General features: G+C 32.1%; 1 protein-coding gene across 3 annotated transcripts; it reads left to right on the forward strand.

The window, feature by feature from the left end:
- Positions 1–7,293: 7,293 nt before the first annotated feature.
- On the forward strand, positions 7,294–23,328 carry LOC143075003 (transport and Golgi organization 2 homolog). 3 transcript variants are annotated; one of them, XM_076250227.1, is made up of 8 exons: positions 7,294–7,344; positions 18,283–18,450; positions 19,694–19,810; positions 20,536–20,653; positions 20,997–21,067; positions 21,399–21,555; positions 22,295–22,411; positions 23,102–23,328. In XM_076250227.1, exons 2-8 carry the CDS (start codon positions 18,309–18,311, stop codon positions 23,247–23,249), a joined length of 870 nt encoding a protein of 289 aa, XP_076106342.1. In that variant the 5' UTR covers positions 7,294–7,344; positions 18,283–18,308; the 3' UTR covers positions 23,250–23,328. The 3 variants fall into 3 exon arrangements, with proteins under 3 accessions (XP_076106342.1, XP_076106343.1, XP_076106344.1); XM_076250228.1 differs by lacking the exon at positions 7,294–7,344 and adding an exon at positions 7,483–7,500; XM_076250229.1 differs by lacking the exon at positions 7,294–7,344 and adding an exon at positions 9,401–9,418.

Raw genomic sequence — 23,328 nt, forward strand, 5'->3', positions numbered from 1 at the left:
AACTGCAGCCGTCCCGCTGGATCACACGACCACCTGGGCTCTCATATATATATGCCAGGATGGACAAAAGCCCACATTATTCAACAAACTTGTGGTCAAGTCCTAAGTTATGAAAGAATTTAATATAGTACTATGTCTTTTACTAAATCCAGAATTTAGCTTTAGGTTTCCACTCAATGAGACCTTGAGAGTTCAGATATATGATAAATTAATACATCAATGGTTTAATTTGGAAGTTATCTGTTTTTATACTACCGCAAAAAATTTAAAACCTTTTGGTCGTATATTGGTATCACGTCGTTGTCGCCAGCTTCGTCTGAAGACAGATTGTTACTGGATAATAACATTTGAATAAGTAAAAAGAAATCAATAAAATTTTAACACAATGATTATAACCACAAAAGGAAGCTTGGGATTGATTTGGGGGTTATGGTCCCAAAGGTTTAAGAGTTACAGGCCCAAAGGGACCAAAAACAGCATTTATCTAGTTGCAGGACAAAAAGTTGTGTATTAGTATTTCAATTGTTCTGAAATTGTTCCACAATGTTTAATACCATAAGCAGAAGGTTGGGATTTATTTTAAGGGGTTATTTGGCAAACAGTCTAGGAATTAAGGACCAAAAAGGGGCCAAAAACAAGCATTTTTCTAGTTTCAAAACAATAACTTGTATGTAACTGTATGGATCTCTCTGACATTGTACCACAAGTTTCCAAATAACACAGGGAAGGCTGGGATTCAGTTTGGGGTTAATTTTCCCGAATATGTAGGAAAAAGGAGAAAAAAAGGGCCAAAAAGAAGCATTTTGCTAGTTTACAGCCAATAACTTGTGTTTAAGTGTATGGATCTATAAATTTTTACAAGAAGGTTCAATACCACTTAAGGAAGGTTGGGATTGAATTTGATGGTTATGGTCTCAATAGTTTAGGAATTCGGGCCAAAAAGGGGTTCTTAAATAATCATTTTTAGCTCACCTGGCCCGAAGGGCCAAGTGAGCTTTTCTCATCAATTGGTGTCCGGCGTCCGGCGTCCGTCGTCGTCCGTCGTCCTGCGTCCGTCGTCGTTAACTTTTACAAAAATCTTCTCCTCTGAAACTGCTGGGCCAAATTTAACCAAACATGGCCAAAATCATTATTAGGGTATCTAGTTTAAAAATTGTGTCCGGTGACCCGGCCAACCAACCAGGATGGCCGCCATGGCTAAAAATAGAACATAGGGGTAAAATGCAGTTTTTGGCTTATAACTCAAAAACCAAAGCATTTAGAGCAAATCTGACACGGGGAAAAATTGTTTATCAGGTCAAGATCTATCTGCCTTGAAATTTTCAGATGAATCGGACAACCCGTTGATAGGTTGCTGCCTCTGAATTGGTAATTTTGAGAACATTTTGCTGTTTTTGGTTATTATCTTGAATATTATTATAGATAGAGATAAACTGTAAACAGCAAAAATGTTCAGCAAAGTAAGATCTACAAATAAGTCAACATGACCAAAATGGTCTGTTGACCCCTTTAGAAGTTATTGCCCTTTATAGTCATTTTTAACCATTTTTCGTAAATCTTAATTATCTTTTACAAAAATCTTCTCCTCTGAAACTACTGGACCAAATTAAACCAAACTTGACAACAATCATCATTTGGGTATCTAGTTTAAAAATTGTGTCCGGTGATCCGGCCAACCAACCAAAATGGCCGCCATGGCTAAAAATAGAACATAGCGATAAAATGCAGTTTTTGGCTTATCACTCAAAAACCGAAGCATTTAGAGCAAATCTGACATGTAGTAAAATTGTTTATCAGGTCAAGATCTATCTGCCCTGAAATTTTGAGATGAATCGGACAACTCGTTAATAGGTTGCTGCCCCTGAATTGGTAATTTTAAGGAGATTTTGCTGTTTTTGGTTATTATATTGAATATTATTATAGATAGAGATAAACTGTAAACAGCAAAAATGTTCAGCTAAGTAAGATCTACAAATATGTTGACCCCTTTAGGAGTTATTGCCCTTTATAGTCAATTTTTAACCATTTTTCGTAAATTTTAGTTATCTTTTACAAAAATCTTCTCCTCTGAAACTACTGGACCAAATTAAACCAAACTTAGCCACAATCATCATTTGGGTATTTAGTTTAAAAATTGTGTCCGGTGACCCGGCCAACCAACCAAGATGGCCGCCATGGCTAAAAATAGAACATAGGGGTAAAATGCAGTTATTGGCTTATAATTCAGAAACCAAAGCATTTAAAGCAAATCTGACATAGGTTAAATTGTTTGTCAGGTCAAGATCTATCTGCCCTGAAAATTTCAGATGAATCGGTCAACCCATTGTTGGGTTGCTGCCCCTGAATTGGTAATTTTAAGGAAATTTTGCTGTTTTTTGTTTTTATCTTGAATAATATTATAGATAGAGATAAACTGTAAACAGCAATAATGTTCAGCAAAATAAGATTTACAAATAAGTCTATACTATCGAAATGGTCAGTTGACCCCTTTAGGAGCTATTGCCCTTTATAGTCAATTTTTAACCATTTTTAGCTCACCTGGCCCACAGGGCAAAGTGAGCTTTTCCCATCACTTTGCGTCCGGCATCCGGCGTTGTCGTCCGTCGTCGTCGTCCGTCGTCCGTCGTCCGTCGTCGTTAACTTTTACAAAAATCTTCTCCTCTGAAACTACTGAGCCAAATTAAACCAAACTTGGCCACAATCATCATTGGGGTATCTAGATTTAAAAATGTGTGGCGTGACCCCGCCAACCAACCAAGATGGCCGCCATGGCTAAAAATAGAACATAGGGGTAAAATGCAGTTTTTGGCTTATTACTCAAAAACCAAAGCATTTAGAGCAAATCTGACATGTGGGTTAAATTGTTTATCAGGTCAAGATCTATCTGCCCTGAAATTTTTAGATCAATCGGACAACCTGAATTGGTAATTTTAAGGAAATTTTGCTGTTTTTGGTTATTATCTTGAATAGTATTATAGATAGAGATAAACTGTAAACAGCAATAATGTTCAGCAAAGTAAGATTTACAAATAAGTCAACATGACCAAAATGATCAGTTGACCCCTTTAGGAGTTATTGCCCTTTATAGTCAATTTTTAACCATTTTTCGTAAACCTTAGTAATCTATTACAAAAATCTTCTCCTCTGAAACTACGTGGCCATATTAATCCAAATTTGGCCACAATCATCATTGGGGTATCTAGTTTATAAATTGTGTCCGGTGACCTGGTCAACCAACCAAGATGGTCGCCATGGCTAAAAATAGATAATAGGGGTAAATTGCAGTTTTTGGATTATAACTAAAAAATTAAAGCATTTAGAGAAAATCTGAAATGGGGTTTAATTGTTTATCAGGTCAAGATCTATCTGCACTGAAAATTTGAGATGAATCGAACAACCAGTTGTTGGGTTGCTGTCTCTGAATTGGTAATGTTAAGGAAATTTTGCTGTTTTTGGTTATAATCTTGAATAATATTATAGATAGAGATAAACAGTGAACAGCCATTATGTTCAGCAAAGTAAGATTTACAAATAAGTCAACACGACTGAAATTGTCAGTTGACCCCTTTAGGAGTTATTTCCCTTTATAGTAATTTTTTTACATTTTTCATAAATTTTTTTAGATTTTTAGAAAATATTTTCCACTGTAATTACTGGGCCAAGTTCATTATAGATAGAGATAATTGTAGCAACAAGAATGTTCGGTAAAGTAAGATCTATAAACACATCACCATCATCAAAACACAATTTTGTTATGAATTTATCTGTGTCCATTGTTTAATATGCACATAGACCAAGGTGAGCGACACAGGCTCTTGAGAGCCTCTAGTTGTAGTTTTCAATCAATAACTTATGTTTAATTGTATGAATATCTCTGAAATTAAACCACAAGTTTCTATACCATGAAGGGATGGTTAGTATTGACTTTGGGGGGTCATGGCTCAAAATGTTTTGGAATTAGGTGCAAAAAAGGCGAAAAACTAGGTATTTCGGGTCAATGGACAATGAAGACAATTTAAAAGCAGTTTAAGGGAGGTAACTCTAAAACATTTAAAATAGAATGTCGGGTATGTTTGGATTAACGTCCCTTACACTATTTGTATATTACGTATAAAGAAATGTCAGGTTTTGGACAAATTGCAAAAAAAGCGAGGTGGCAGTTTCAAATTTTTTTTCTCAAATTTCTCAAATTCCAAATTTTTGAATAGTTAAAAAAAGAAAAGATTGCACAATATTGCGCATTAGATTTGTAAGATCTTGACATTTATTTTTGTGTCAGAAACTCATATTATGTTAAAAAAAATTGATTGAATCCAAATTCGGAGCTGTATCAAGCTTTAAATGTAATGTCCATACTTTCCCCAACTGTTCAGGGTACGACTTCTTCTATATTATAATAAATATTCAAAAAAAATAATTTCAAAACAAAGCAAAAGAGTGGAAATGTCTTACCTGCTTTACTTATCATGATTTAATTTCATACCATACACTGAATGTTAAGAGTATTGTATCTTAGAAATAGGTTTCATTACTAAAATTAAACATTGACCAAAAAAAAATGAGGTCATGATCAGATAAACCCTTCCAGACAACACGAGCATCGTGCAATCATTCCATACACCAAAAATAATTGAACTATTGCATATAATATTCGTAGAAACGAAAATAACAATGAAAACTTAACATTGACTGCTAAATAATGAAAATGAGTTCAGGTCAGATGAACCCTGCCAGACAGTCACGTCCACACAATCATTTCATAAAACAATTAAAGTTGACCTATTCCTTATGTTCCGTTTATAAAAAAATCATGAAAACTTAACAATGACCAATGAACCATGAAAATGAGGTCAAGGTCAGATGAAATCTTCTAGACACACATGAGCACATTACAATCTCTCCAGTCACCAAATATAGTTATCCTTTTGCTGGTAGTATCTGAGAAAAAGACAAAACTGGACAAACTTAATATTGTCCAATGAACCATTAAAAAATATCAAGGTCAGATGAAACATGCCAGACATACATGTACATCTTACTATCATTCATTACACGAACTACAGCTGATCTGTCGCTTAGAGTATCCTAAGACATACCAAACAACAAAGACCTAACATGGATTGACCAATGAACCATTTAAAAAAGGTCAAAGTCATGATTTGTCAGTCTAATATGTACACCTTACAATCATTCCACACGCCAAATATAGTTGAACTATAGCTTATAGTATCTGTGATACATACCTGTCAGATGTCACTATTTGTGGGGGATTCCCCCATGAAAGCTCCAAAATTGAAATTTTATAAGAGCAATTTAATTTGTCTACCATTTTAAACAAAAGTTAATTTAACAATTGCTTGAGGCTTATAAAGGTATGATGAAACCAAAAACCACATTAAAATACATTTAACGCACCCCTTGAGGGCGTTTTTAGAACTAGAAGAGCCATGTTGCATGCAAAACCCCTATGGGCAAATTGGAAAGTTAGCAGTTATGGTGATAGGACTTTGACAATATACTTATATATACCGGTAAGTATAAATTAGAAACATGGCACATCCAGGTAAATGGAATGAATTGAATGATTGAATGGAATTTATTGGTTGATGAGTGAGTATTTCGTCAGTATCCCTATGTATAGTCCGAGCTAGATTACTCTGACGTCCATCGGCTGTTTCACCAGAAAAGCTGCAACCTTTATACATGTACAGTACTCACCAATGACTTGATCTGGTAGATACAAATTGCTCAATTTCTGAAAAGGGGGCTCAGCTAAGGGACAACGTTTATTAAAATAATTATTACACATAATACAAATATAGTTCCATTCGACTCAGTATCGACATTCAGAGATTATGTAAAAGTTTACAAATGGAAGCAAAGTACACAACACTGAGGTCAAATTGCCAGTCTCATTCTGGTGCATTGGAACATGCACATTACAGTTAACAATTCTGATAGGTCAGCCCCTTTCTCATGGGAGCCAATCTACTTATTGTTAAGCTAAAATCTGACCGCTTGCTTTTTTTTTTTTTATCTAAATGGTAGCTTTTCATTATGTATTTTTCTATATATAATATTTTTGAAAAAATGTACTCATCCCTCTAAGGGAGCTACCATTTAATTTTTATGGGGGGGGGGGGGGGGGGGGGGGGGCTAGGATGAAAAATTTTGTCCTGCATTTTTTTTTAGCTGTAATCTCTGTCCTGCCTTTTTATTTTTCACTCTGTTCGGTCCTGCCTTTTTTTTTTTTAGTTTATCCTGACTTTTTTTACCAAAATTGTCGTCCTGACTTTTTTTTTTTGCAAGTGTCTCATCCTGCCTTTTTTTTTTACTCAAAACTCCTGTCCTGCCTATTTTTTTCAAATTTCATCCTAGCCCCCCCCCCCCCCCCCCTATAAAAATCAAATGGTAGCTCCCTAACCTGTCAGAAAAAAATGAAATGGAATGGCACAATAATGGGTTATTGGTCCATCAATACTGGATCTATTCGAGATCATTACGGATTTTAAGATGGTGCATCATTCTGAACTCGGGGTACTTATCATACAAAAAGTGTTAACACCATATTAATCATCTATCTTCTCCAGGGGCAATTTAATAAATCAATTGTAGTAAAAGTATGGAAATGAAAATAAAGACACCGTTTATAATCAATGTTACATGATTATTATAAAAAAAATATATTATAAATCAGCAGTAGGATCGTAAGATGAGTTGGCAAGTAGTATAATTATGTTACAAAAGTGAGACAAGAGATACAAAATGAATACCCAAAAACTTAGAAAATCGGACTGAGACAAACTGACAATACCAAGGCAAAACAAGGAAAACGAAATTAAAAGACTGATCACAACCAATCGGTAGATTAATACTCTTAACATCAATCATTTATATATCTATAATAATTTTTCTCGTCTTAATATGCACGTCATACTTGCCACTGGACAGTTCAAACACATGCATTTTCATCATCATGTTTTTTAAAATATATACATGTGACATGTATTGTTGCATGTAATTTGCCAGGATAAACTTGCCTTTATTAAATTGATCGAAAACTAGTTTATTAGATTGAAACTCTAAATTTCCAAACTTTTAACATATTTACTATATAATACAGTTTTATCATCAGCATAATTATAAATGTTGCTTTTTGTACTAAGTTTTTGTACAACTATTTGATAATGTATCACTCTGTATTTATTATTAATTAAAAGTCCATACTATTTTCATCTATACGCATAAATACGGAAATGCTTACCTCTATCCGGAATTGCATTTCTAATTTACTTTTTACTTTCATTTTACAGGAAAAAAAGAAAACGAAAGTACAGTTTTTTTGTAAGCAGAGTACATTTGTTTCTTACACACACACACACACACACACATATATAAATATATACAGAGAGGGAATTTGATCTGTTTTTATTACACGATAGAACATAAAGTTGCAGTCATAACCAATAAGTTAAACGAGAATTTAAGACAAATTTAAATGTACTGTTATGGACATTGAGTCAAAATGAACTATCGTCAGGAACAGTGCAATGTTTATATCTCATTATCTGACACAATTAATTAACTAAATATTGTCATAAACATTAACTCCATAAAATGACCTCAGTAATGAAATTTTACACTACTAGCTATGCCATAAAAAGAAATTATGGTCATGCAGGTGACTTATTTAAATGGACATATTGTAACCTTACATGGCTTCATATATGTTGAAGGCCGTACATTGACCTATAATTGTTTACTTTTATAAATTGTAATTTGGATGGAAAGTTGTCTTATTGGCACTGACACCACATTTTCCTATATTTATATAAGTTCATTTTTTAGCAATCTAAAGCAAAGCGCTATAGAGGTCAATGTCTAAAACCAGATATATATTTTAATATATCTGGATATACGCTGGATAGATGTGTTCATCTGCACTTTGATGTGGAATATGTTCAATATTAAAGTCGATACATATGTAAAACAAAAATGTAAAAGCACTTTGAAAAAAAAAATTCGTAAGGGTTCCATGGAACCCAGTGTCTCGCCTACTTTTGCTGTTAATCGCAGACTCAACAAAAATGAGGAAAAACATCAATAAAAATTTCCCTCTCGATACTGTTACTTTGATTGAAAGAAGCTTTCAAGTTTGGTAAAAAAATCCAGGATAGTTTATGAATCTAATAAATGTTTTATAAACTTTAACTGCAGACTGTATGTAATGTTAACTGGAAGAAAAATTAAGTCCATTTATAAGTAAAATACGGAAAAAGTGAATTTTTTTTTACAAAATTTACTTCTGAATAATATCTTATGATCAGAAACAAGCTTTTGTCTAAGTTTGGTAGAAATCCAGGATAGTTTAAGAACATTATAAAAATTTTAAAAACTTAAACCACAGAGTGAATGTTTTGTTTCTGGCAAAAAAACTAAGTCCATTTATAAGTAAAATACGGAAAAGTGGAAATTTATTTTTACAAAACTTTCCTCTTGATACTATTTTATGATCATAAAAAAGATTCTGTCCAAGTTTGGTACAAATCAAGGATAGTTTATGAAAGTTATTTAAATTTTAAAAACTTTAACCACAGAGTGAATATAATGTTTCCTCGCAGAAAAACTAAGTCCATTTATAAGTAAAATACGGAAAAAATGGAATTTTATTTTTACAAAATTTACTTCTGGATACTTTCTTATGATCATAAACAAACTTCTGTCCAAGTTTGGTAGAAATTCAGTATAGTTTAAGAAAGTTATTAAAATTTCAAAAAACGTTAACCACAGAGTGAATGTAAAGTTTCCTCGCAGAAAAACTACATGAACTAAGTCTATAAGTAAAATACGGAAAAAATGGAATTTTATTTTTACAAAATTTACTTCTGGATACTTTCTTATGATCATAAACAAACTTCTGTCCAAGTTTGGTATAAATCAAGGATAGTTTTGTTTATGAAAGTTATTAAAATTTTAAAAACGTTAACCACAGAGTGAATGTAATGTTTCCTCGCAGAAAAACTACATGAACTAAGTCTATTTATAAGTAAAATACGGAAAAAATGGAATTTTATTTTTACAAAATTTACTTCTGGATACTTTCTTATGATCATGAACAAACTTCTGTCCAAGTTTGGTACAAATCAAGGATAGTTTTGTTTATGAAAGTTATTAAAATTTTAAAAACTTTAATCACAGAGTGAATTTAATGTTTCCTCGCAGAAAAACTACATGAACTAAGTCTATTTATAAGTAAAATACGGAAAAAATGGAATTTTATTTTTACAAAATTTACTTCTGGATACTTTCTTATGATCATAAACAAGCTTCTGTCCGACGACAGAATGTAGGATCGCTTAGTCTCGCTTTTTCGACTAAAGTCGAAGGCTCAACAAAAAATGAGTCAAACTAGGTAAAGGTATGTTCCAATAATTATTAAGATATTTTCATCTTTATTTTCACATGATATATTGAAACTACATGTATATGAAATGATTGAAGCCTCAGATATAAAAAGGATTACAGTAAGTTTTAATATTTTAAAATTTTATTATATAATATTTCATTCATGAATAGAATTGCATCATAAGCCTCTATTGGCTGGTTGGTAGAAACATACATAGTTGTGAATGATATTATACTATTGTTTCATGTTGGGTGAAGTTTGGGGCCCGGTGCATTTGTTTGCACCTGTCCTGAGTCAGGAACCTGATGTTCAGTTGTTGCCTTTTGTTGATGTGTTTCATAAGTGTTTCTCGTTTCTTGCTTTATATATTAAACCATTGGTTTTCCTGTATGAATGGTTTTACACTAGACATTTTTGGGGCCCTTTGTAGCTTGCTGTTCGGGTTGAGCCCAGGCTCCATGTTGAAGGTCGTACTTTGACCTGTAATGGTTTACTTTAATTTTACAAATTGTGACTATGGATGGAGAGTTGTCTCAATTGCACTCATCTATGGATGGAGAGTTGTCTCAATTGCACTCATACCACATCTTCCTATATCTATGTTTATGGACTTCATATGTTTATTATTTGGGGAAAAAAGATGCTTCTATGTATGCACTGTACAGTATACCATCAACCATACATTTCATTTTATGGTATGTTGTAGCAGAACAGCAGAAAGTATGGTTTTCTAGTTCTATTCAGTGTTTTTTATCTCTCATATGGAATTCCATAGTTAATGCTTATAGGTAAACATTCCATCACAATTAGCATGTCACAGTCAACCAAGTTCTAATAGTGTACATCCTTTATGTTTTCAAGGTTTAATTTCATTATATAGAGGTGTCTTTTCACGTGTCTACTTATGTCTAATACATAAAAGTATGAAGTGTTTTAGATCTTCATCTGCTGTATAACACAAATTGTCACAATGTTCATATTGGGAATTTATTCTTAATATGTCTTGGCCTAACTGTTTGTAGCATATATACAGCTTGCTGTTCGGTGTGAGTCAAGGCTCTGTGTTGAAGGCCGTACCTTGACCTATAATGGTTTACTTTTATAAATTTTTACTTGGATGGAGAGTTCTCTTTACATACAATGGAGGTGAATCCACACATCAATGCTATAGTGATATATCTTTTTGAATTATATTTCATGTTCGATTTTATCAAATGCTTTTATAGCAGCATATAGTAGTCATATTTATTAGATTGTATTACTACTTCCGATGTAAAAAAATGCAGCAAATGTCACAGTAAATCCTCTTTGTAGTTGGTTTGTGTTTGATGGATCTTTATATCTACTGATATTCTAGAATTTAATACACTCTTCAGGATTTTTATGGAATATTTTGGTCACTGTTGTCATGTGTAAAGTATGCTTGGTTTTAACTGTTCTTATTTATTCAGTGCTGTTGTCACTATGCCAACTTTATGGTTCAGCATCAGCGGGATCAGGGGCCGATTTAAACAAGAGGCTCTCAAGAGCCTGAATCGCTCACCTGAATTTTTTTGGTTTAATCTCTCATCAATGATTATTTTGGCTTTTCAATTTATTTAAATGTTCTTTGAATCGTCCTATTTTCTTCAAAAGCAAAAAAAAATCATTTTCTCCTATGTTCTATTTTAGCCATAGGAGCTATGTTTCTTGACATACAAGGAAATGAAATATAAAATTTATACTAGATACTCTGAAACTCTGAAACTCATTTAGCCTAAGTTTGGCTGAAATTGATACAGCAGTTTCATAAGAGAAGATTTTTTAAAGTAAGTCAACATGATGAACAAATTGTGAAAAAAGTTTTTAAAGGGCAATAACTCCTAAAGAGGTCAATTGACAATTTTGGTCAAATTGACTTATTTGTAGATCTTACTTTGCTGATCATATTAGCTGTTTACAGTTTATCTTTATCTATAATAATATTCAAGATAATGACCAAAAACTGCAAAATTTCCTTAAAATTACCAATTAAGTGGCAGCAACCCAACAATTGGATGTTTGATTCATCTGAAAATTTCAGGGCTGATAGATATTGACCTAATGAACATTTTTACTCCATGTCAGATTTGCTCTTAATGCTTTCGTTTTTGAGATATAAGCCAAAAACTGCATTTGACCCCTATGTTCTATTTTAAGTAACGGCGGCCATGTTTTTTGACGGATCAAAAATCAAAGCACACACTTTGTGCAGGATAATCTAAGGAACAACCATGCTAAGTTTTAACCAAATCCATTCAGTAGTTTCAGAGGAGAAGATTTTTTAAAGTTAGCAAATATGATGAACAAATTGTGAAAAATTGTCATTAAAGGACAATAACCCCTTAAGGGGTCAATTGACAATTTTGGTCATATTAACTTATTTGTAGATCTTACTTTGCTGATCTTTTTTGCTGTTTACAGTTTATCTTTATCTATAATAATATTCAAGATAATGACCAAAAACTGCAAAATTTCCTTAAAATTACCAATTAAGTGGCAGCAACCCAACAATGGTTTGTTTGATTCATCTGAAAATTTCAGGGCTGATAGATCTTGACCTAATGAACATTTTTACCCCATGTCAGATTTGCTCTAAATGCTTTCGTTTTTGAGATATAAGCCAAAAACTGCATTTGACCCCTATGTTCTATTTTAAGTAACGGCGGCCATGTTTTTTGACGGATCAAAAATCGAAGCGCACATTTTGTGCAGGATATACTAAGGAACAATCATGTTAAGTTTCATTCAAATCCATTCAGTAGTTTCAGAGGAGAAGATGTTTGAAAAATTGTTAACGACGACAGACGACGACGACGACGACGACGGACGCCAAGTGATGAGAAAAGCTCACATGGCCTTTTAGGCCAGGTGAGCTAAAAAAGGAGATATAAAATTTAGTCCTTGTATCTATGATGAGTTTATTTACACCACTGGGACAATGCCACTGCTGGTGCAGATTTATTTCACCGAGGGTATCACCAGCCCAGTAGTCCGCACTTTTTGTGCTGACATGAATTATCATTGTTATGGTTATATTTATAAATTAACTGTTTACAAAATTTAGAGTTTTTGAAATACTAAGGCTTTTCTACCTCAGGCATTGTACCTTAGCTGGATTTGACAAAACTTTTATGAATTTTGGTCCTCAATGCTCTTCAACTTCGTACTTTATTTGGCCTTTTTAACTTTTTTGGATTCGAGCGTCACTGATGAGTCTTTTGTAGACGAAATGCGCGTCTGGCGTATACAAAATTTAGTCCTGGTATCTATGATGAGTTTATTCCCAACACAGGACAAAAGGAGGGGTCCAACTGTATGTTCCCATTCAAATACATTAATCGTCCAAAAAAAGGGGGGGGGGTCCAACTCCCGGAATCCTCCTTCTGGATCCACCATTGGGGATGTCAAATTAGTTTTATTATTGTATGGCTGATGAAACTCCATCAATATCTGAGTATTTTCCAAGTTTCTTTTTTTTTCACAGCGTAATGTATTGCTTTCTCTTTACTTTTATTTCTTTTTATATTCCCTCATTTTGCTTTCGGAAATTTATAGGGATAAGAGCTCCTATTTTTGGAAATAGAAGTCCTGACTATAGGCTTACTTTGATATCTCATGGACACAACGTGTACTCATTTGAAGAAAGTCCTTGATTATTTCTCAAATTTGGTTACCTCTGTGTTGTGAGTAGCTAGTGGATTTTGTGTGCTTTTAGGTATGCTTTTAGTGGATTGATTTCGTCTTTTGGTGTTCCTCCATTTTTCCTTAAGGCATATTGTTCTTAAGTAATTTTTCATGCTTTCGATATATACTTAATATACCAAAGTGATTTCTCATGAGTGCTTCACGTACTTTTTGATTTGCTTGAGTTTAGTTTATCCCCATTGCAAGCATTGTCCACTGTTAAAGACAAATCCCTCTATTGTTTATGCGCATATACAAGCGCAACAGTACTATGCCGTCAGTGGTTTATGACGTCGCGGTTTCCGCGAACTGGAAACGTTTATTAGAGTTATTCCTCTTTGAGCCGATGGAGAGAGTGACAATCGTTTTGATAGGTTAATTTGCCGAGAAAAAAATGATTTTTTTTTTTAAATAATTATAGACATGTTCAGAATTGGATAAAATATGAGAATGGAAAGAGAGTCAACTATACAGCAATCTAACAACAAAAAATACACAAAAATGACCGTAAAGAAACGAAATAGAATCTGGATACTCGACAACAAGATGAGCCAATCAAATTATAATATATATAATACTTTTTTCCTTAATTTTCTACATGTATAGACTTTTGTAGGTTCTTAATTACATCGATAATTTACAAATCATTAAGAAAGTACGAAAATCATCAATCTTTCTGGTCATGTTCTCAAAATTCACTGTATGAGGGTATGGATGGGGGGGTCTGTTATTCTGTAAACATTTAATTTTCACCTCATTTTTCTCTAATCTTTAAAAAATTAACCCCTTTTTTCTCTAATCTTCCAAAAATTAACCCTTTTATTCTCTAATCTTCTATTTTTTGGCTCATTATTCTCTAATCTTCATTTTTAAGGGCATTATTCTTTAATCATTTAACCCCATCCAAACCCTCCTGTATCTTTAGCAATAGGTATGGATATGGCAAATTGCACTGACGTATTTTGAATGTGTACTGCACTTACATTTTTACATGAATATGATAATTAGATTTCAAATAAACACCAACAAAACAGTAACCTAATGACGCATACATGTAAAACAAAGTACATCTAGAGAAGTTAACATATAATCTTCTAACATTGTAGGTTTTTTTTATATGACCATTCCGAGTTTGTCCCGATTGTTTGATATTTATGTATAAGGTGCGCATTCTTTGTTTAAAAAAACATAATCGTGTCTGTGTTAAAAAGATGTCGGAATGAAGAATTACAGAGGAATGCATATGGGAAAAAAAATAATTAAAAGGAAATTTGAGAAAAGAGGTCGGACTAGGTTTTATTCATACTCACGGTATGACAGCTGTATGAGTATACTTAGACTGAGTTTCTAGCAACATTACGGATATTCATAGATGCCTAAGGATGAGTGATCAAAACAGAAATGGTGTTAATTAGACCCCGTTAACACTTGCACGGAATTGAAATAAAATCGATCTCTGAAGAGCATTTCGCGTTTTCGATCTTTTTAAAAGAACTTGTGCGTTTACATTTAGTATACATTGCATATCTAAAATAATCAGCATAACCATTTCGTTGACAAAAAATCGTAAAAAATTGAATAAGGAAATATTTGGTTCATTAGATAATTATATGCTTCTGCTTTTATTAATATTATATTTGATTAACATGTCATAAGAAATTAAAAAAAAAATTGTCACAAAAAAATTACTTATAACGCTCATTTCGTTTGAAGATGAGTAATCTACAGAAAAAAAAAATACTGAATGAATACAATTGAAAAGATATTGTTTTAAAAAGGTGCACCGAATATCACATGTATAGTAAGAGAATATGGAACGAATAAGTAACAGGGCATCAGTCAAGCACTGAAACGAGTATTTACGCCTTAGAATAGGGTTATTTTATCTCTTAGAACAAATATATAGCATCAGAGACAAGAACAAAAAAGGTGCGACCTATAACAAGCATATTGTAAGCGAATAAGTAGCAGGTCATCGGTCTAACGCTAAAACTGGAACATACGCGCTAATAGGTATATTTTACTTTTAAGAACCTATAGCTAACACCAGAGATAAGAAAACAATTGAAAAGATTTGTTTCGTAATAGGTGCAATGCGTTTCAACGTATAAGGAACGAATAAGTAACGGTATCAGTCGAGCGCTGTGTATAACGGGTCCCGTGTCAACTCAGGAGTATGTAATTTAAAGTGGTTGTTGTTTGCAAAAGAGTTACACATTTGTTTTTCATTAATTTTTTTTTTTTATTATTTTCTAGTTTGAATTGTGTTACATTTGTCCTTTCGGGACCTTTTATAGTTGTGTATGCGGTATGGGATTTGCTCATTGTTGTAGGCAGTACGATGACCCATAGTTAATAATTTCCAGTGTCAATTGGTCATTTGTGGAGCATTGTGTTATTTGCAATCATACCACATTTTCTTTTTTTATTAATATATTTTCAGAAGAATGACGCAAAAAACGTCGAATATATTAATTTGGTTTTTATTATCTCCATGGCACGTTTTGTCAAATCATTTGAGAATAAACACTGAAAACATTTTTAAACTGACCATGCGCAGATTTATTTTCATATCTACATAAAACACTTGGAATTTTATATCGATTGATTGATTGAAAAGTCGATCGCGATGTATCTAAAGCGTTTTCACTTGAAGAAAAATCGGTTCATAAAAAAATCGTTCTTTTAAAACTACGTCTGGGGATGGAATGTTTACGTCCGATTGAAGATCGATCTTTCTCATTTTTGCAATACTAAAGATCGGCGATCTCAGAAATGATCGATCTTTATTGTTATTGGAAACGGAGTCTTAGATTTCTAATGATTTTAAGTAATTATCATCAAAATAAAAAGGAACAACATTCTTAAACGAAATTAAAATTCATCATACCGGAAGCAAAATTCTGTCTTGTCTTTTAGATGTACTTTGATTGAACAATGATATTATATAAAATGTCTTCACTATTTTAAAAAGAATTTCTGTTCAACACGTAAGCACTATGAATAACCTGAAATGAAATGTTCACAGAAGCATTCGTGTGTACTTTTGTACACCGCATTGTTTTCCAACCACCGCATTTATATTACGTGTCTGTGATACTGACTGAAAACTCTAGTACTATCATGTGTAGATTACTGTGAATTTATCGTAGTTTAAAATAAACAAACAACAAAACAGCAAATAACGAGAACTGGGTTATCTCTAATTTGTGAGAATATAGCCTAAAACGGCCGAACGTCTTTCGACGTTGTTTTTAGAATTGGCGCAATGTGTTCCCGCCAATTCAAATTGTTAACCCCTTTTTTGAAATATCTCGTTTTCCATTACGGTGACCCCATCTTTTTATTTCCTTATTTTGTTTACATATAAACAACGCATATTCTATTGAAGACTCATGGAGAAATTATTGGTCAATTTTTTTTAAACTTATTTTTTTATAGGTATTTCACAATAAAAAAAAGGCGGGAAAACTATTATAGCGACTTATCATTATTATTTTCCATTCAGTAAAGGGTGATATTATTAAAATAGTTTGTATTAACAACTAGGTTAACAAAACAGACAAGTTTTTATTGGATACGGACTTTAAAAAAAATATTACACTGCTATTGACTAGAAGTCCCAATTTCCAAATTCCGTGAAAAGGATGGCGTTTTAAATCGAAAACGAGGTCGGTGACCCCATTTTTTTATTTGCTTATTTTAAAGCTTTTACCTAGCCTAAAGTAAAAATAAAATATAAAGAAGATATTATTGGTAGATCTGAATAGAAGGATTTGTCTTTAAGTGGGTGGTCCCTTCTACCTTTTTGGTACAAGTTTGAAGTGTTTTTTTACTCCATCAGATATGGTAATTGGTATTTTTTGTAAATTGCATTTCCCCATTTTGTTCTCACAATGACTGATTTAGGTTTGATGGCTTTCTGTACTAGTTTTCTTTTGATTGTAGCTATGAAAGGTAAATGGTAAGATGTGCAGTATATCATGAGTGTTCTGTCCTGTCATGTGATGTTGTCATTTAGTGTTATATTAACATTGCCATATTGCCATGAAAGCGGGGGATTTGGCTAACCACACAATCAGGTTCAATCCACCATTTTTCTACATACGAAAATGCCTGTACCAAGTTAGAAATGTGACAGTTATTACATTCGTATGATGTGTTTTAGTTTTTGATTTGCCATTTCATTAGGAACTTTCCGTTTTGAATTTTCCGCGGAGTTCATTTTTTTACTTCTTATTATTTCTGTCATTAATATTTTTATAGAAAGATCGAATTATATCTGTCATATTATATGTTCTCATAGTAAATCGAAGAAGGTTAGCGAAAAAAAAACATTTATACAAATAGATGTAGTAATTTATCATTCCTCTTTTCAAAGCTATTTCAAAGCTTATAAAAACTGTTAATAAACAAATATGAATGATTACAAGAGTAGAAACACCTTCAATTGTTCAATTGTTGAATGACAGTTTCTATTCATATTACATGAAGCGATACTATAAGATCTATATTTCCTTGTGGAATTCAACATTATTTAACTTTTATCTTTAATATTTTAAAGAAGATTCCTACTAATACAGGACCTAACGTATTCTATGTATTTCTAAAATTTCGGATATGCGCGTACGTGATGCAATTAGGATTCGGAAACGCGAAATGTGCTCTTGACGGTCAGCTTTGTTAGAAGGATTTGTAGCACTTCATTGTTGACGTAAATATCAATTATATTGTCATTTTTATAAATTTCCTGTTTACAAAAGTATAATTTTTCGAAATACCATGGATTTTCTTATCCCAGGCATTGATTACTTTACACGTATTTGGCACCGCTTTTTGGGACTTTGAGTCCTCAGTACTCTTCAACTTTGTACTTGTTTCAATTTGGCTTTATAAATATTTTTATCTGAGCGTCACTGGTGAGTCTTATGTAGACGAAACGCGCGTCTGGCGTATTATAAGCCTGGTACCTTTATTATAGATATTAGTGCTAAAAGTGTTTGTAACTTTTAGTTCATGACAGAACTGTGCAAGATTTGTAATACTGGTCTTCATATTTTTATAGATTACGGAAATAATATTATTTGAAACATGTGCGTGCTATTCATGTATTTAAAGACTAGTTAAACAGTACAATTGGAAACATGTGTTTGGTGCTTATGTTTTTACAGATTAGGTAAACAGAATAATTGGAAACATGTGCTTGCTGTTTATATATTTGAATGACGATGAATGTGGGAATGGATACCGTTTGATCATTGCCAACAATCGAGATGAGCAGTGGGATAGACCAACAAAACCGCTGTCATTCTGGACAGACAATGAAGACTGTATAAGTGGTATGTATTGTGTAGTTAAGATACACCTACTAATTTAATGTCATTATGAATAATTAATGGCAAATACATTAATGATTTATTTTATTGCAGTTTTTATCTAATAGTCTGTCTCTATGTATGTTGCATTGCTAGTTTTTTGTTGAACATCACTGTTTCTGTTGTTTTGTTGTTTACCTCTTAAATATGATGTGTTTCCCTCGGTTTTAGTTTGTTACTCAGATTGGTTTTCTCCTCATCGATTTATGACTCTTCAACAGTAGTATACTATTGTCGCCTTTACTGATGCATGCATTAGGATAGACCTGAACACAGCAGTTGGCATTCTGGACATATAATTTAGAGTGCATTTGTAGATTGTATATTAGTTTCCATGGTACAAATGTTTAGACGTTGTGTATTGAATTAACTCCTTTATATTGCATACTTTTAGTGATTATTATTGTTCCCTATATCTATCATTTTAACCTACCTTAGCCTTTGATATACACACAGTGTAAGGGCATATTTTATATTTCAAAAGTCAAACAATAGTTGACTATATTAATTTTTTTTGGAAGTTTAAAAATACCATATTTGAAAAAAAAAATGACCTAACTAAAGTACCAAAAACGGTATTTTGAAATCCTTGTTGTCATTTACAAAATATTTTCTCTAATAATTATGTGCTCATTTTCCCTCCTATCATAAGACCAACCTCTATGGCAATAACATAGGATGAATCTGTCATATGATCTAATGATCGGATTGACCAATTACACTTTTGTCTTATAATTTACTTCAACCGAAATTTATACAAAAACTTCATCATATTTTAGCATGGTAATTTTTGTAATAAGTACATTCTCGTTCTAAATATTCATTTTATAAAAGTATTGTTTTGTTTTTTAAAAACTGACAACACATTTGGTGTTAATACTCTCAAACATAATTTCTAGGAAGCGCGACACAACGATCATACATTCTGTTAGTTGTGTCAAGATTTGAGTTCATTCTACTGTAAAATCAAAACTTAATCAAAAACAAAATTATACAATAACTCGCAGATCTGTTTTTGGACAAGTTATATACGTAATTTTCGCCTTAAAAGAATTTGATTTGAATATTTATAATAATTGAATTGTAAATAAATAGAGTAATTTGAAACTGTTAATTCTTCTGAACAAGAATCTCCAAAATATGAATTCTATTGCCAGTAGACTTTGTAATAAAACAGAATTGATCTATTACATTATAAATATTATAGGCCAGGATATGACTCTAGGAAAAGAAAACGGCACATGGTTAGGAGTATCAAAGAAAGGAAGGATTGGAATACTACTCAATATCTTAGGTGTAAATGATCCTAAAAAGAAAGGAAGAGGTAAATATAAAGAAACGAAGGTTAACAATAGTACTTTGAATACAGGAAGGGTCAAATTTGGAATAGTTTAAACACAAGCTTCCAAATATCTGATATCAACATAGAAATTGAGTTTAATAAGATAAAAATCGCAAAACTCTTAAAACAAAACCATGATGATAACAAAAATATGCTAACTTATGAAGGCTGCATAAATTCCACAGTTGTATTCTATTTAGTAGTATTTTGCTTTCAAGAGTAAGGGCAAGTAAAAAATCATCAAAAGTTCATTGAACCATACTTATGACGTGATATTGCATATCTACAAATACTTAAACGTGAAAGTTCCATTAGACCTGTTTACCTTTGTTTAACTTCGATAGTCCATGTTGCCGACACTACTTTGAATGTCATAACACAACATGAGTTTCATTTACATATATAACCATCTGCAATTCAAATTAATTAAATTTTGAGGTTTCGCGAAAGTTGAAATTGAAAGTTATAAGGATTAAGTACATTTTCCAGGTTAACTTGGACCACTGACTCAGAAACTAACACAACAGCCTGCTTGGCTCTTATTCAGTTTTTGAGTCAATTGCACAAGTTTGATGTTAGTAAACTTTTGGAAGAATGTGTTTATTTCGATAAAAAAAAATAAAAACAAAAAAATAAGAAATATTAAATTGAAATTTTGATATTTTGTTGACTGAAAATATTTATTGATATATTTCGTTTAAAAACAGGATATTTAGTTAATGAATACATTTCAAGTCAGAAGGATGGACAAGAATACATCAATGAAACAATAAAGCCATGTTCAAGCAATTACAACTCATTCAATCTTATTCTGATGAACCTCAGGTAAGACAACTGCTACATTACAAATCATGCAGTTAAAATATTTAATCTCATTTACATATTTCAACTCATTTACATTTTTCATCTCATTTACATATTTCTTCTCATTTACATATAACATTTCATCAAACTACTTATTACATCTTATGATAGCTAAATGAGATAAAAGAAAACATTATTTGTTTACAATGAATGAGTCAGCAACTGCGGAAAACAAAACTTTAAATGGGAATATGTTAAAGATTGTTTAAAGTTACAATGAAACTAACATATAAAAAAATAGTAATGCAGCAAACGAAAACCTCTATCAACTAAGTTGACTTTAATTCAGAAACTTGTTTTTCAGTTTTCCAAAGACCAATGGTATATGTTGTTCCAATTTGGATGGTGTTTTAACTGAATCAGATATTTTAAACGGTAATAGTAATGTCATTTATTGAAACCCCAATTTATACATATTCTTGTTTGAATGGTTTGACACTAGTTATTTACAAGGCCCTTTAAAACTTGATGTTTGTTGTGAGCCATGGCTCTGTGTTGAAGACCATACTTTTACCTATAATTGTTTACTTTTACAAATTATGACTTGGATGGAGAGTTGTGTCATTGACACTCATACTACATCTTCTTATATATATATATGATAACTTGATGAAGGGGTGATAAAATCAACAATATAAAGCTAAGCATAGAAAAAAAAAACATAACGTTGAATCTCTTATCTATATTGACACGGCATCTTTTGTAGGTGTTTTTACGTGTGATAATTCGTCACCAGGCAGACCATGGCAGAAATCTGTTCAGAACAGAGAAAGATTTGGTAATATTGTAAAAGATTTTAATCACAAAGAAAAGAAAGACCAGCTTGTTCAAGAACTACTTAATCTACTTACAGACAGAAAGACGTATGTATATTGTTGTTTTATCATAACTTTTGAGAAGCTTTATTTGAAGATTTTACCATAATGTCCCACATTTCAGTTATTGCTTGTAAAATACATGCTGGCAATCAATCATTTCTTCTTTGAACGAACAGCCGAAATGACGACGCTACTCATTGGAAGATGTATTTCACTACGATTATATCTAATAATTATTGCCAAAGGTTGGTGTTTTTTTCCCCCAGTAATTCTGGCATTCTATACAATCTGCCTTATTTATTGCAGTTTGCTACACTTGAACCAATAAACAAACTCATTTTAGGGGCCTTTAATAGCTTGCTGTTTGGTGTGAGGCTCTGTGTTGAATATAAAAAAAGAAGATGTGGTATCATTGCCAATGAGACAACTCTCCACAAGAGACCAAAATGACACAGAAATTAACAACTATAGGTTATAGTACGGCCTTCAAAAGCCCATACCGCATAGTCTGCTATAAAAGGCCCCGAAATGACAATGTGAAACAATTCAAACGAGAAAACTATAATGGTTTACTTTTTTAAATTTGACTTGGATGGAGTGTTGTCTCATTGACACTCATACCAATCATTTTTTTATATATATATATATATATATATATATATATATATATATATATATATATATATATATATGAGTCTAAAAGATTGTCAATTTTGATGATCCAATACCTATTAAGTTTACTGGTTGGTAGATTCTCATAGACTCTATATACATCTTATTTCAGATATAACAATGACCAACAGTTAGTCTCACAAGCTGCAATGTCTAATATGGAAGAAGATATTATTTTAGAGAGAAGTGCTGCATTTGTATGGACACCTAAATTGAGATATGGCACAAGGCAAGTTAAGGATAAGTGTTTATGGGTTTGATATTTATTGAGTTTAATTATTCAAAATATATAGTTTGTCTTAAAACGACAAAAACAATCATTTTTGGGGTTTTCAGTGTTGATTTTCTTTTCAGTTATATACAATACATACAAAAATCAGACAGCCAGAATCTCATCAGTCTGGAAATAAGCAGACACAGTCGTGACAAATAGAGACACAAAACAACTATCTTTAAAATACTATGCATAAAACATGTTAATTATGAATTAGAGAATAGAGGGTTACATGTTATTGGAACAGCCATGCAAACCCATTCTTCAAAACCAATAAGCAAAAACAATAAATGAAAAACGTCTATGTCAACATATTGTCTTTTAAAGAACAGTTTTGATGTTATAATATGTAGAGGTTTTTATTACAACATGTTTAAAAATATAAGAAGATATGGTATGAGTGCCAATGAGACAACTCTCCATATTTATAGAAATTCTCTAAAATAGGTACACTGGGGATGTTTGTTTGGAGAGCCACGAATATGAAACGTAATCATGATAAAAGAGAAAATAAGGTCAATCTTACTGGAGTGAGTTGCAACCTCCCCATAAACATTATTACACAGGTTCGTTAACAGTAAATGACAGCAACACAAGACATCTATACGTAATATTTTTATCATGTGTTATTTTCATTTATTGTAGAACCCATTCCATCGTTTTAGTAGACCGTGAAGGCAATTGTGATTTTATAGAGAAAACTATGGCAACACCAGTAAATCCAGATAATGTGAAGTGGGAAACCAGTTCGTTTAAATTTAAATTTTCTAATTGTACAACTCCTCATTTATAGCATGTTTTAAACAAGATTGTAGAAAACATATTTATTTATATATATATAAATTGATTAAATGTTGATAGACACACTTAAA

The sequence above is a fragment of the Mytilus galloprovincialis genome, chromosome 5 (genome assembly GCF_965363235.1).
Source record: "Mytilus galloprovincialis chromosome 5, xbMytGall1.hap1.1, whole genome shotgun sequence".
NCBI lineage: Eukaryota > Metazoa > Mollusca > Bivalvia > Mytilida > Mytilidae > Mytilus > Mytilus galloprovincialis.

What these genes read in the sequence shown, in the direction of transcription:
- LOC143075003 (XM_076250227.1), top strand. Translation starts at nt 18,309, where the DNA reads ATGTGCTTGCTGTTTATATATTTGAATGACGATGAATGTGGGAATGGA. An exon ending in TGAATCAGATATTTTAAACG is followed by an intron (nt 21,068 to 21,398) that starts GTAATAGTAATG and finishes CATCTTTTGTAG; the next exon opens with GTGTTTTTACGTGTGATAAT. An exon ending in CTACTTACAGACAGAAAGAC is followed by an intron (nt 21,556 to 22,294) that starts GTATGTATATTG and finishes ATCTTATTTCAG; the next exon opens with ATATAACAATGACCAACAGT.